The sequence below is a fragment of the Meleagris gallopavo genome, chromosome 3 (genome assembly GCF_905368555.1).
Source record: "Meleagris gallopavo chromosome 3, MGAL_WU_HG_1.1, whole genome shotgun sequence".
Lineage (NCBI taxonomy): Eukaryota > Metazoa > Chordata > Aves > Galliformes > Phasianidae > Meleagris > Meleagris gallopavo.
The window spans coordinates 78301247-78314714 of NC_139406.1; the positions used below are offsets into that span (position 1 = coordinate 78301247).

Consider the following 13468-nt stretch of genomic DNA (forward strand, 5'->3'; position numbering starts at 1 on the left):
TAGAGATAGGGAAAACTTTTCTAATTGAGTACTCCCAATGTCAAATTAGTTAATTACCAGCTGGACCAAATAAAATATTATTATCTGCAATCTACACAGCAGTTACAGATGCAACATTTACTCACTTTGGCAGTAAGGTCGCTCATTTCTCCAGCTCCAGGTGCCATTAGCAAGACACTCAATAGATGCTGGTCCCAAGCCATAATACCCTGGATCGCAGCTGAAAACTACTTTTGTTTTATACTCATAATGTGAGCCATTCACTATTTTCCATCTTCCATGCTCCAGTGTAAAAGAATTGATGCTTGGACATGTAACAACTTCCAAATGACAAAAACACATATTTGTAGTTTAGTACAAGGAAATTACAAAAACCTGTTGTTATTAATTTAGAAATAAATTTTAAACATGTTGATATAATGTTTGAAGAATAAGGCTGTATTTAAAATTCCCTTTTGTTAGCAGTAAGACTTCTCTCATTTATTATTGATAGTCAGTGGCTTAGACAGAGCAGTGACTAGAATATGCTGGGCTACACAATTGGTGTAGATAAAATCTATGCCATAAGTGAATTCATTATAGATTTATAATCATGAAATTGATGTGACACATTACATATCAAAATCTTTATTAAAATACCAGGCAAACTTAAATATAGGAATTATTTTTTACCCAAATGAATTATATGAGACCTTAAATACTTGGAGAGACTGCACAGTGGTGACACGTTAAATAATATCCATATTGAGAAAGGGATTTCAGCAGCAATGCATCTTTATCTCATGTCCTAACTCTACACGTACATCCTCCAAAAGCAAGAAAAAAAATATTCTTCTACAAACCTAATATAATAGAAAAGTTAGTGAGCATAAAGTTTTCCCTTGATCAAAAGAAAATGACACAGAGGAAAATCTTTGCTGGATATTGCTTTTTTTCATTCTGTTAACTTTGTTTCTTTAGGCAGTGGAAAAGGCATGAGGTAATGCATTTACAAAAACAAGACAAAAAAGAAAAAGGGAGAGTCCCTGCAAATTTTTCTAGAGTATGTTTTCTTCCTGTTTCTAAAATTCATTGGGTGAAATAATCTCAATTTACATGAGTCATTTTTGTATTGCTATATCATGCTTATAGTTATCTGGATTTTCATATCCACTTCGAAGTTATCTACTTCTTGGAACTGAGCAAGCATTTTCTCTTCACTGATGTTTCCCAGAATTTAGATAGTGTAGAACTATAATGATGGACTAGATATAAATAATCAGTAGTACTTTCAAAGAAGTATCCCAGAACACCAGATACTTTGGAATTCTGGATAGTAAATAGGGTTTATGAACAGTATATAAACATTTCAGTTCTCATTGTAGAGCTGACTTTTGCATAAACCACTACAGCCATTAACTTTGATTTATCAGAAAATTAATTATCAGCTTGAATATGTTCAGTAATCTGTAGGGTATTTATTCCACTGTCATAGAATATTTCAGTATATTCTCAGATACACATTTCAAATATATACTTCACAATAATGTAATACCAGCAATTACACATAAAGTATTCTGAAAGCTAAAAGATAAGAGACATGATGTTTTCTACTTTTGATAAATAAACATAATGTACAGCCACATTCTTACTAGATTATTTTTGCATGTTACTTACCTACACAACGAGGTGTTTTATTGTGATTGCTCCAGGTACCATCTGGCTGGCAGGCTGCAGTAGTAAGTTCCTTGGAAGATAGTCTGTACCCATCATTGCAAAAGTAAGTAACACGGGTGCCAACTAAGTAATCTGTAGTTAATATCCCACCATTTACTGGAGCTTTAGGAATTCCACAAGATATTGCTGATTAAAGAGAAAGGCATAGTCATTGTATCTGTTCTCCACTGTGAGCTTCTTCTTGTCTCAGAGGTTTTATGTACTGTAATTTCAACAGTAAATTCATTCATTCATAAAAAGTGACTTTCTAACTCATTAATGTGAGTTTTAAGTCCACAAAAAATCTGCCTTAAAATTTTAGGGAATGAAATCAGAGAAAATTTCTGTCTATTGATATAGGAGTTAAAAAAAAAAAGAAAGAAAGAAAGGAAAAAAAAAAAAAGAATCATGGTTCATAACCCTGCAGCTATTCATTCAAAATAAGAAGAAAAGAAAAGAAAAAAAGAAGATAATTGAAGAACATGAAATAGACAATATCTGGGAAAGTAGGACCAGCATGGCTGAATAAATAAAGTACTAGACTGAGGCATCAGAAATCTAGTTTGTACTTCGAGTTTCTCAGATATAATATGTAACCCCTGGCTAACACTAATATTAACTTTCAACATTCTATTTTTTGTCTTGGAAAGAAAAAATGAAGTACCCTTAAAAATATTTAAAAATTAGCAAATGAAAATGCAAGCCCCCTCACCCCCCTCCACAAAAAAAAAAAAAAATATATATATATATATCTTATTATTCAGCAGAGAGAAAGAACAAAATTGTTCTTCAAAAAAAATATCGTTTGAGAAATAAAATTAAAAAAAAAAAAAGTCTTTTTCATTTTAGCATTTTAACAGCAAACATATAATGTAAATCTGATCCCCAAAACAGAGCTTAGGCACTTAATTCTTAAGTACTTTACTTTGAAGTGGAATCTTGAACAGTAAGAGATTATCTATTCTGCCTAAGAGTAGCTATGACGAATCAAGCCTCTGAGACTATGTACATTTCATAGGAAAACAGTGATCAATTACTGCCTTGTTTGTGAGCTGGTCTGATGAAAGACATATCTGCTTCATAAGCAGTGTAACATTATGGTTCTGTACCAGTGTAAGTGATCACAGCTGAGACACAGGTAAGGCTCTAAAGCTATCAAAGCTTGTAGAACAGATGCAATAAAATAAATTCAAAAGTATTCTTGAAATTTCATATAAAGAAACTAGAGATTACATGTAAAGTTAAACTAGAGGACATAGTGTGATGAAAAGACCACGGAAAACAATGATTAATTTGCTCACCACCTTCTTTATATCTTATGGCTACCATAGTTTATACTGGAAATTAGCGACACATATTTTTAGAAGAAGATAAGAAAAAAGAAATTAGGAAATAGTGAAGGCTCTAAGAATCATGAAATTCTATGAAATCATGAACGTAGAATGACCAAAAGAGACAAGTTCATGAAAGATAAGGCCCATCTTCTACTTTTTACTAAACTTCTGAGAGAACTTAATTATTTCACTTGATACCACCAAAGAAAGAAATAGCCCTCATGTCACTAAAATGAAAACGTGACATAAATGGTATTCATTATATCAAATTCCTCAATAACTTTGCACCTGGAAAATCAGGAAGGCTTGTCCATGCTCTCTCCTTCAAAACTACATGTAATAATAAGCAGAAGTTTCAGGCCTCTTTGAAGTTGCCAGAACTATGTTCACTGCCAGTTACATCAGTGCAGCATAACATATATGTCCACCCCCAAAAAAGTTTTTGTAGATCAGCAGCTGCTGCTTATGATCCAGATACTGAAAAACACATCAGAGTATACTACTTGTTCACATATTGCAGATCATTTTCCTGCAATCAACATTATATATATATATAAATATCTAACAGAGATGTTTTATATCTGCCATTGAGATAGGGCCAGTGACTCCTTAGGTATTCAAAGATCTCCATTAGTGTCTTGATAAAATTTGAATTGTATCATTCACGTAAGTAGAATCAATCTGTCGGCATAAGCAAAATGTATCCTTCCCTTAAAGGTTTTAAGAAACAAGCTTTATCTTAGCATACTGAATCTTTACAGTCTTTTATGTAAACAGAAAGAGCTACCAATGAATCACTTAGTGATATATTATATTTTTATGAAGTTACAAGGAGAACTTTCCTTGTATGAAACAGAAAGCCACTTTTAAGTTAAAAAATGTGAAAAGATCCACACAAGCTATTGACATATCTGAAAACTTGACAGAAACAAAAAAGAAAAATACAGAATATCCAAATTATCTAAAAAATAAATTCATCACTGAAATGTTTGGTCATTATTTACCAGCTTAGACAGTAAAAACTTTGTTTTTGTTAATCAACATTATAATTGTAATCACATCTGAAATAGATCCATTCCATGATCATGACCTTCAGAATACAGTTCCAACTACAAAGATGTAAACATGTAGCCTTCTGAAGAACTCAACCTTATTAGTTCTTGAGGATCATCACATTCTAAAGACTTATCTATAATAAGAAATTCAGAAAATATTGTTGGTCTTGGATAAAATATCTTTTATTAAATGTTAAGAGTTCATGTGTTAACAATTTCCCACACTCAGATCTGACTATTCACTCTATAAAGGAGCTTTGATTCCTGGATTTGCTCTGATTCATTTAATAACAACAATTAACAGATGTAGCTACCTTTCATACCTTAAGGATATGTGGAATAAAAAGAAGAGTATCACTGCTGACATCTGTCTAAAGTTGATAACACTCATCAGGAACAACACAAACACAGGCAATACTACTGAAACTATACAGTAATATACCCTTCTGAACTTAACAAATTGGATTTTAAACGTGTGAAGAATTACAAATTTTTATAAAAAGTTTTCTGTAAAGTGCATTACAAATTACTTTTAAGGATTAAGCTATTTTTTTGGCATTTAAAATGTTGCTGAGTTTTCACACTTGTCCCAGTATAGTCAGGCATTTGGAAATACAAAGATTATTTTTTAATGAGTATAGAAATTGTCTAACTTAAGTATAGCTATATTAATTGTTCTCATGCATATTAACGTGAGTAACTCAAACCCATACCAATGCCTAAAAATGCAAAAGTAGAATGCTTTACACATTATATGCTTTTTCCACACAATGAATATAAATTTACTGACAATAAATATAGACTTATTTTAGCATCATTTTTGAGAAATGGACCACACTTCAGCATTAAGATTTCTTTAATGTACCTCTACAGAAGCAGAATGGTTAATATCTAAAAGATAGAATAGTAAAACTTTTTTCTTTAATTTGTTTTATTGTCATTATACAATATTAGAGTTGGAGGCAGTTCCCTTTTACTCCTTTTCATGGCACAGGAAGGGACTGTTGAACTTTTGCTTGAGGCTTTTCTATTTCTCACTGCTTCATTGAGTCTTTTCTCTGACTTATGTTTGGTTTTATATAAAATGTAAAAAAAGCTTTCATATTTTTAAAGTGCACATCTGGAATATTCAGGTAAAATTCTATAGCGATTTAAGGAATGACTGATGGTTTCTATTCAGAAGATCAAGATTTATACTCATATAGGTATAAGAATGAGAATGTAAAAAAAATGATCGAACATTAACTTCTGGATTTGAAAAAATAACCAACAAAACACGGTAGTGGAAAAGGCTACAGGCATTAATAAATGCCAGCGACAGGAAAGAGTTCATAAGTGATAACTGCAATTGTACAGATGAAAAATAAGAAATATAAAGATAAAGCATTAGTTTAAATGCAGACAAGAAATATTCTGAAAACAGCAAACAAGGAGTTGATTTAATTTTTAAAAAATAAATAAAAATATCTGTGCTGATTGCAGAAGTATCATTAAGGAATTCATAATTTCAGATTTCTCCCCTCCTACAGGATGATGCTGGAAACCGTTATCATGATTTCACTGGTAATCTTCATTTAGGAGTCAGAAAACAAATAGATCAAAATATGATGCATTACTTATAAAGAAACTGCAAATAACTTTTTTTTGCCTTTCAACTGCTATGTAAAAATCATCTAATAGATTTTATACTGTGCTAAATGGTTAGTTAGCAGTGGAAATCCTAAATTCAGATGTATGAAACAACTAATTAAACTGCCTTTGCTAGTTACTCTATAAATGACAGAAAACATGAAGCAGAAGGTAAGATGAGACTTTCTCACTTAGTTTTTCATGGTAAAAGAGCAGATAAATTGTGAAGAGTAAAAACAGACAACAAAGTTGACTGACATTTTTTATGGTTAATAAAGCAATGCTAATCCTCTCATAAAATTATAACAACTGCAAATACATGCTTAAGATAACTACTTTTACTGAAGTTGTATTCCTCAGTACTAGGGAGAATGGCAAAGCCCTTATGTCTAGTAAATATCTCCTGTTGAACAGCATCAGAGATTTTTACTGGAGTTCTTAAACATTTGATGCAAGAGTTCATATCAATTTTCTTTATCATCTGGACATAGGTTTAATCTTCAGCTCAACAAAGCAAGGGAAAGTTTATGTACTTTCGTTATACATGAAATCAGATTAGTTCTGAGGGCTTTTACAGTAATAATGTGCCTTCAGGTTGAACCTGAGTTGTGAGTTGCAGGCTTATATCATGGTCAAAAATAACTTTCAGCACACAGGGACTTGATGAAAGAGTTGAAAGATGTTCATATAATTTATTAAAATTAACCTCTATCAAATTCATAATTATAGTTAATTATTAATTAATTAATATGTATTAATTAGTATCTATGAAATAATTTTTATTATACCTACAAACTTTCTGTTTGATAAGACATTTTGAGTTAGAATCATAGAAGTATAGAATCATAGAACCACTCTGGTTGGAAAAGACCTTAAAGATCATCGAGTCCAACTATGACCTAACCCTACTACCCTAACTCTAATAACCCTCTGCTAAATCATGTCCTTGAGCACCACATCCAAACAGTTTTTAAACACGTTCACGGATGGTGACTCAACCACCTCCTTGGGGAGCCTATTCCAGAGCTTAACAATCCTTTCTGATTTTTTATTATTATTTTTTTAAAATATTTCCCACTATTTGAGATATCTAGTTAACAGTTTCATCAAGTTCCACAAATAACTGTCGGGAAAGCAGTCCTTGTATCAACTGAGTAGGAAAAAAAAGCCAAACAATTATATTCAGCAAATGCACAGTATGTACTTCCATTCTTTACAAATGCAGGCAAAGATGCAATTCAAAGGCTTATTTTCAAAAAAAAAAAAAAACATCTTGGAAATTAACTTGAAGCATTCAAATAGCATTTATGGTCAACAGTAACAAAATATATGCAAGCATCTAGTTAAAACACCGTACTAGGATTTTGTAATGAATGATCTGTTGGGTCTGTGAACATGTGATTTGTGAAGTCTAAATGATTATAACGCATGTTTTCACCAGCTTATGTAAGAGGATAATGTAAATTCCTTGATACACAAAATTCTGAACAAAAGTTACAAACCAGAACTGCATTTTTTTCATGAAAAAAATCATTCTATTATTTCATTGAAGAGTGAAAGATGGAAGTTATTAGCACAATAGTATTCTCATAAAAGAAAGAACAAAAATACAATTACAATATACGTGAAATAATCATTTTTCTTAAGGAAAACATGTTTTGTTTTTATAATGCAGAAGTAACTAAATATGAAACCACTGTGGAGGGGACTACTGGGTACTATAATAGAGAGTTTGATACATGAAACATCAATTAACCTGATTAATTCTGTTTCAAATTTCAATGCAAACCTTGAAAGATTAGAATGGTTTCAAAAGTAATGATGTTATTGACCAATTTCCTATTCTTGGAAATGTAGCAAATTTTGAGTCTTCTAAAAATACTCGTTGATCATTATAAAGCGGCAATTACAGTGAAAAGTAAAATTACTTCTTTAAAGTAGAACCAACACAAAAATAAATGCATGAACTCTACTAACCATTCGTGATGTTTTTGAATTATTTCATATTTCAACCTTGTGTTTTTTTTCTCCTCATAATGTACACCATTTTTAGGATCTGTCTGCCTTAACAAAGTCTGTTACAATATTCTTAATTAAATGTGGTTTTTTTCACGAAAGTTTATTAGGCATTACTCATTTTATGTCAGGAAAAAAAAAAGTTCATTTATAGTAAAAAGTAAAATACAGTTTGTTATATACTTTATTATGAAATATTTTACCTTGGCAAGCTGGAACTGGAACATCCCATGAATAATAACCATATGGAGACTTCCTGCAAACAGCAGTACTTTTCCCAATGAGCCGAAAACCTCGATCACAGGCCCAGCGAACCATACTGTTGAGCTGTCCACCTGTCTGACTGACAATGAAACCATGTGGAGGAGACTCTGGAGTGCTACAGTAGAGAGCTTTAAACATAAATATTAAATAAATAAAAAATGCATTCAGGATCCAGGTGACAAATCTTGAAAATTCATATTGAAGTTAGTGAACATTTGATAACAAGCTCAAAAAAAGTCATATTTTGTATCCTGTTCACACAAGCATTAAGCAATTTCACTAGATGTAAACACAAAACAATAAGACATCAAAAGTGCTTCAGGGTTTAGTAGCCTGAGAGGAAGTATAGAGATATCCTGTATAAATCTTGTAGCTTTCTTATTGTCTTCTTTTTAAACCAAATAACCCACATAACTTTAGTTTATGATGAAATTTATTGCAATCATATAAATTCCTGTATTATACAAAATTTTTGGAAAAGAGAAACATCAAGGGCATATACTATACATAGTTATTTTCAAATAATCTTTTCCTTTTGGTCTTACTACTTTCAAGTTCTGTGATACAATGAATTGAACTAATAAAAGCTAAAATAGATTTTAACCATATTTATGAGTATCATCATAAAAACATGGCAAAAACACTGAATCTGCTTCGTTGTTTTTTATTTTATTTTATTTTTGTGACTTATTTAGAACATCAGGTACTATAAAGAATCCGTAAGTCTTCATAAAAGTATGAAAACATAAACATCTTTGAGGATGTATGTGTTTGAAATCTTCATGACATTAAATACTTCTTAATTATCATGATGTCATTATGCTTTTATTTCTTTTAAATCCCTTGTCCATTAAATCTGTGAGTATAAAATTACTTGGTTTTGTCTTCTTCACCAAAGAACTCCAATAAAAGAAACTTACAGCCTGGAAGGCAGTTTGAGATAAGTTGTTGTTTTTTTTTAGGAATTTAACTTAGTCTCTGATCTTTCTCTTCAAGGAGGAGCCATGAGCTGTTAGCTAAGATGGTTATATGCCCATTTCGTAGGAAAGAAAAGTAAGCTGGAAGTTGTTTTCCAAATGCTTCTAAGTTTCTTCATGCTTTGACGAAACACTGGTAACTAGAGAGAAACTCCATCTGTTCCACTCCTCAGGCAAATAGCAAGTTGCTGCCTCGCCTCACTTACTCTTTAAGACTTTTCATGTCTTATGACTTCCTACAGGGCAATGTTTTTCTCAGACCAGGTTTCCTACAATCAGGATGGAATCATATGGCTGTTCATTTATTCTTTATCATAGCAAGCAGCAGAACATGAAGCATATCTATTAGAGCACATGCTATGAAAACATTTTTTCCTTGCACTAAATTTCTCCTGCCTTATACTTTAATTTTATTCTTCATACAGAAGACACTTTTTTCTAGATCCAAAATAAGTACAATAAAAATAAGTACAGTATAATATTTTGTGTCTAGGCAAAAGTAGATTTTATCTAACTACACATCAAAGTCATTTCACCTCAGAAAACTGTCCTCACCTAAAGGGAGAGATGATGATATTGTTTTACAGACTATTGTACTGCCTAATTATTTTCCTGTAACAGAAGCAAAAAGCGAGGAAAACCAAAACACAGCAGGTAGAATATCATATATGTTCTCTGTTGCTTTCTCCACTTTGTAAAGTAAAAATGTATCATGCCACTAATTTATCCAGAATAGGCAATGAAAATGTTCTACATGTGCTATCTCAAATAATTGTTTTCATTGCTGCATTTCACATCTTTTGTGATGATTAAAAAACAAAACAAAACAAAACAAAACAAAAAAAAAACCCACATAGATTTTGTGTAATTGCTGCAAGTAACAACAAATCTACTCTAGATTAAAGAATGAAAAATATTACCTTATAAAAACAGTATTATATAATGGTTCTATAAATGTGATTGTATAAAAATCACTCTTTTAAAGTACCATCTTCATGTTCACTTTAATGTGTATGATGTTAGTTTTTTATATCTGTTTGCTGCTTATGTTGAACTTTGAATCAAAGAGTTCAATCCTTCAATCCTCACGATTTTCCTGCTTATCGCTGTTCACTCCTGCCTTGTTGCCACACCTTAAAAATGATGAATGGGAGGAGGGGGAGGTTGCTTCTTTCAGTTTTTTATTTTCACCTTTTAAAAGTTCTTTGAAATATTTGATTCAATCTCTACAGAGCACATATGATTGTGTATAGCTTGTTTGGGGCATGGAGTTTAAATCATTATATCAGCATCATTCAGTTCACATATAAAACAAACTGTATTTTCTTTCAGTCTGGGCAATGAATATAACAAAATATAACTTATATTATCATTGTACCGTAAATAAATTTGATCTATATTGAATTTCTTTATAAATTAATGAATAATTTCATTATAAATTAATGAAAATCTTATTTACGTACCTATGTACCTTATCCGGAAACCTCTCTTATTGGTGCCATGATCAGCTGACCATCGGAGAAATACCTCATGCCCATTGCTGGTTATATTGAGAGACGAGGAATAGTCCCCACTGAGAGAAATCAGCAATGGGCTATGAATATTTGGTCCTTGAAATAAGGAAGGAAAAAAAAAAAAAAGGAAAAAAAACACAACACCAAGAAGTTACAAAGTTTTAAATAACATACATTGAATTATATTTATATTAATATGCATAGAAAACATCTTCCAAGCAAATGGTAAATTAATCTGATTTAGGAATTGATGATAGATCAATGATGATGTTATATACTACAGAGTACTAACTGTACTGAAACAAAATTATTTCTTTCTCATAACTTTTGCTATACAGTTTTTAAACAGTATAATCAAAAGATATTTTTTAGCACAACAAATTCAAACAATTGCTTATTTAATTTTTTATGCAGAAATAAAGTATGATACGAACAAAGAGCAGTGATTTGAGATTTTCAACATAGCTGTAAAGTAAGAATACATCATATAGGAAAAAGTATCACCCAAAATCACATATTTTATAGTTACCATCAAACACCTCAAGTATATCAAATTCTTTTTCTGTCTGGAAGAATTCGAAGTACATGCTGATATTGTAACCCTTTTCCACAGTAATGGTCCATGCACACATCTGAAGATTTGGGTAACTGTCAGGATACCCAGGGCTCAGTATTACCCCTGTTGAATCCAGACGCATTTCATTGGCTGGACATAGCACTGTGAAACAGACACATTATTAAAAATCTAAAGCCTGCTATTTTTGTTACATGTGATTTGCAAGACTTTCCTTACTTTAAAAGATTTGCATTAATCATTCTATTTTCACAAATACAGAAAGACCAAAAAAAAAAAAAAAAATCAAACAGCATAGTTAGTAGGAAAGAACCCTGTGAAATAATGTATATGTAGGAAACGAGCGCTACAACTTTAAGTAGTTATTAACTCATGGCATTTTCTTTCTTTCAATTTTTAGAGGATATGAGACTCCTGTAGGTTAAGTACTAAATTGTTTCATTGTTCAAAAAGATGAACGGTGGATTTTTTTCCTTAGATTACTATTACTGTCAGCAATAATTTCACTGCACTTGAAACAAACCTAAATAAAGTTTAATCAATCCCTCCCACAATCTGTCTGTATAAAAGAAAGCAGCAAAAAATCTTGAGAACCTCAATCAAAGCTCCAAGAATGCTGATATATCTAAAATGCACAGTTCACTATTCAGACATGCCGCCTTTAGTATAGAAAATAACTTAAAAAAAAACCTCTTCAGACTGACATTTTGTTACTCACTAGGACTAATGGAAAAAGAAGATTTGTGCTAATCTAGCTATTTGTTTTGTTTTGGTTTGGTTTCTTTTTTTCTTTTTTTTTTTTTTTTTAATTCATAGAGGCCCCTGGAAATGCTAGGTTATTGCCATTATGTGCAATAAAAAATACGTGAAATGTATTTTTCAGTCTCCACGCTGTAATCCAATTTCCTTCCTAGCTGTTATAAAACAACGCAGCAAAGAGAGCTCTTATAATCAAAGCATTTGACCAGCAGCCAATATGTTGGTGTTATATTCCTGAATAGCTACAGAACATCAGGCTGACTCTTCTATTTAAGACTGATGCAACAGTACACCATACAATTAAAACTTTTTGAGCAAATAAATATCAATCAGAAGAAAAAAAAGAAAAAGAAAAAAAAAAAAGGCGACTTTTGCCTCACTTAAAAAGAAAATCACAATGATCACCCTGATATACAAACACAAGACTACTCTGAAAGAAATTCCTCCTATTTTATTATTTGACCTATAACGTCGGAAGAGGATGTTGGCAGTAAAGTTGAACCTTACAGCCAATGCTCCATTACATTTTACTGTTGTGCAACAGATTGCAGCAGAGGGGTAGTCTGGCAATACGTGTCTGACATGGAAGTGTATAAGAAGCAAAGGTGTGCAATTGAATTCTTCCATGTGAAAAATAAATAAATAAATAAATAAAAATTGCAGCCTCTAATGTGCATCAATGCTTATTGAACATTTATAGAGACCAAAGAGTAGATGTAAACACGGTGATGCACTGCACGTTGTGTTTCAGCACTGGCAAAACAGAGAGTAAATCACCTTCACGGGTGCAAATTTTTATGAGCAGAGTATGCAAGCTCTTCTTCATTGCAAGGAAAAAAAAAATCCTAGCTAATGGTGGTGATTATGTTGATATGTTTCGTAGCTGAGAATTTCCTCTATCAAATGTGCTCTTTGTACCTGTTGTAGTTTCCATGGAAACAAATATTACTTTTGTAGTGACCATGTAACTCATTATTCTTTTTCAAGAACCAGTTTTGTTACAGTATCTATGAACAAGTGACCTACAGTTTGTTCTGATCTGAGCACTGATTAACAGTAATCTTAAAGTCTGGCTTTTGAGCCCCTTCAGTTAACGGCAGCATAATAGGATCATAGATTTCTCAAGAATGCTTACAATATTATTGGCTTATTAACTACGTAAATTGAATTTTATTGGAAAAAAATGTCATTGGACTGTGGAAAGAAACAGAGGTCACAGGAAAGCAGAAAAAGCAGAGAGAGAAGGAGAGAAAATAATTTTTCGTAGATAGAACTCACATTAAGAGAAATGAATTTCTTCATATATGAGGTCAAACATCTGCAGTAGAAGCCAGTGAAAGCAATAATAGCTTGCTTTACTGAATAATTAAGTCAAACTTCTCCCCTCACTCCCCTCCAGGAATTTCAAATAATTTCATTTTATTAATGAGAACCATAAGAACTGAAAAACTTAATTATGTTTTTTGAAAGTGACCTAGGTTATGGCTACTAAATCTCGAAGATTAAAGGTTCTGTATTTTTGCTTATTCACTGAACATTAGGTTTCTGCCTTTTCCCTTTTAACTTTGTAAGAAGGCTTTTTTTTTTTTTTTAAATAAACAAATAAATAAATAAATCTGTAATGCATCATAAACACAGACTTTTGTGGAAT

General features: G+C 31.6%; 1 protein-coding gene across 2 annotated transcripts in view; it reads right to left on the reverse strand.

The window, feature by feature from the left end:
* The window catches only part of CSMD3 (CUB and Sushi multiple domains 3), a 538229-nt gene that overhangs the window by 53405 nt on the left and 471356 nt on the right, over positions 1–13468 (reverse strand). For both annotated transcript variants that reach the window (XM_085221591.1, XM_085221590.1), the window contains exons 48-52: positions 11014–11202; positions 10434–10580; positions 7933–8121; positions 1657–1842; positions 126–320 (exon numbers count right to left, since the gene is read on the reverse strand). In XM_085221591.1, coding sequence (XP_085077717.1) covers positions 126–320; positions 1657–1842; positions 7933–8121; positions 10434–10580; positions 11014–11202 — 906 coding nt within the window. The remainder of the gene's footprint in view (positions 1–125; positions 321–1656; positions 1843–7932; positions 8122–10433; positions 10581–11013; positions 11203–13468) is intronic.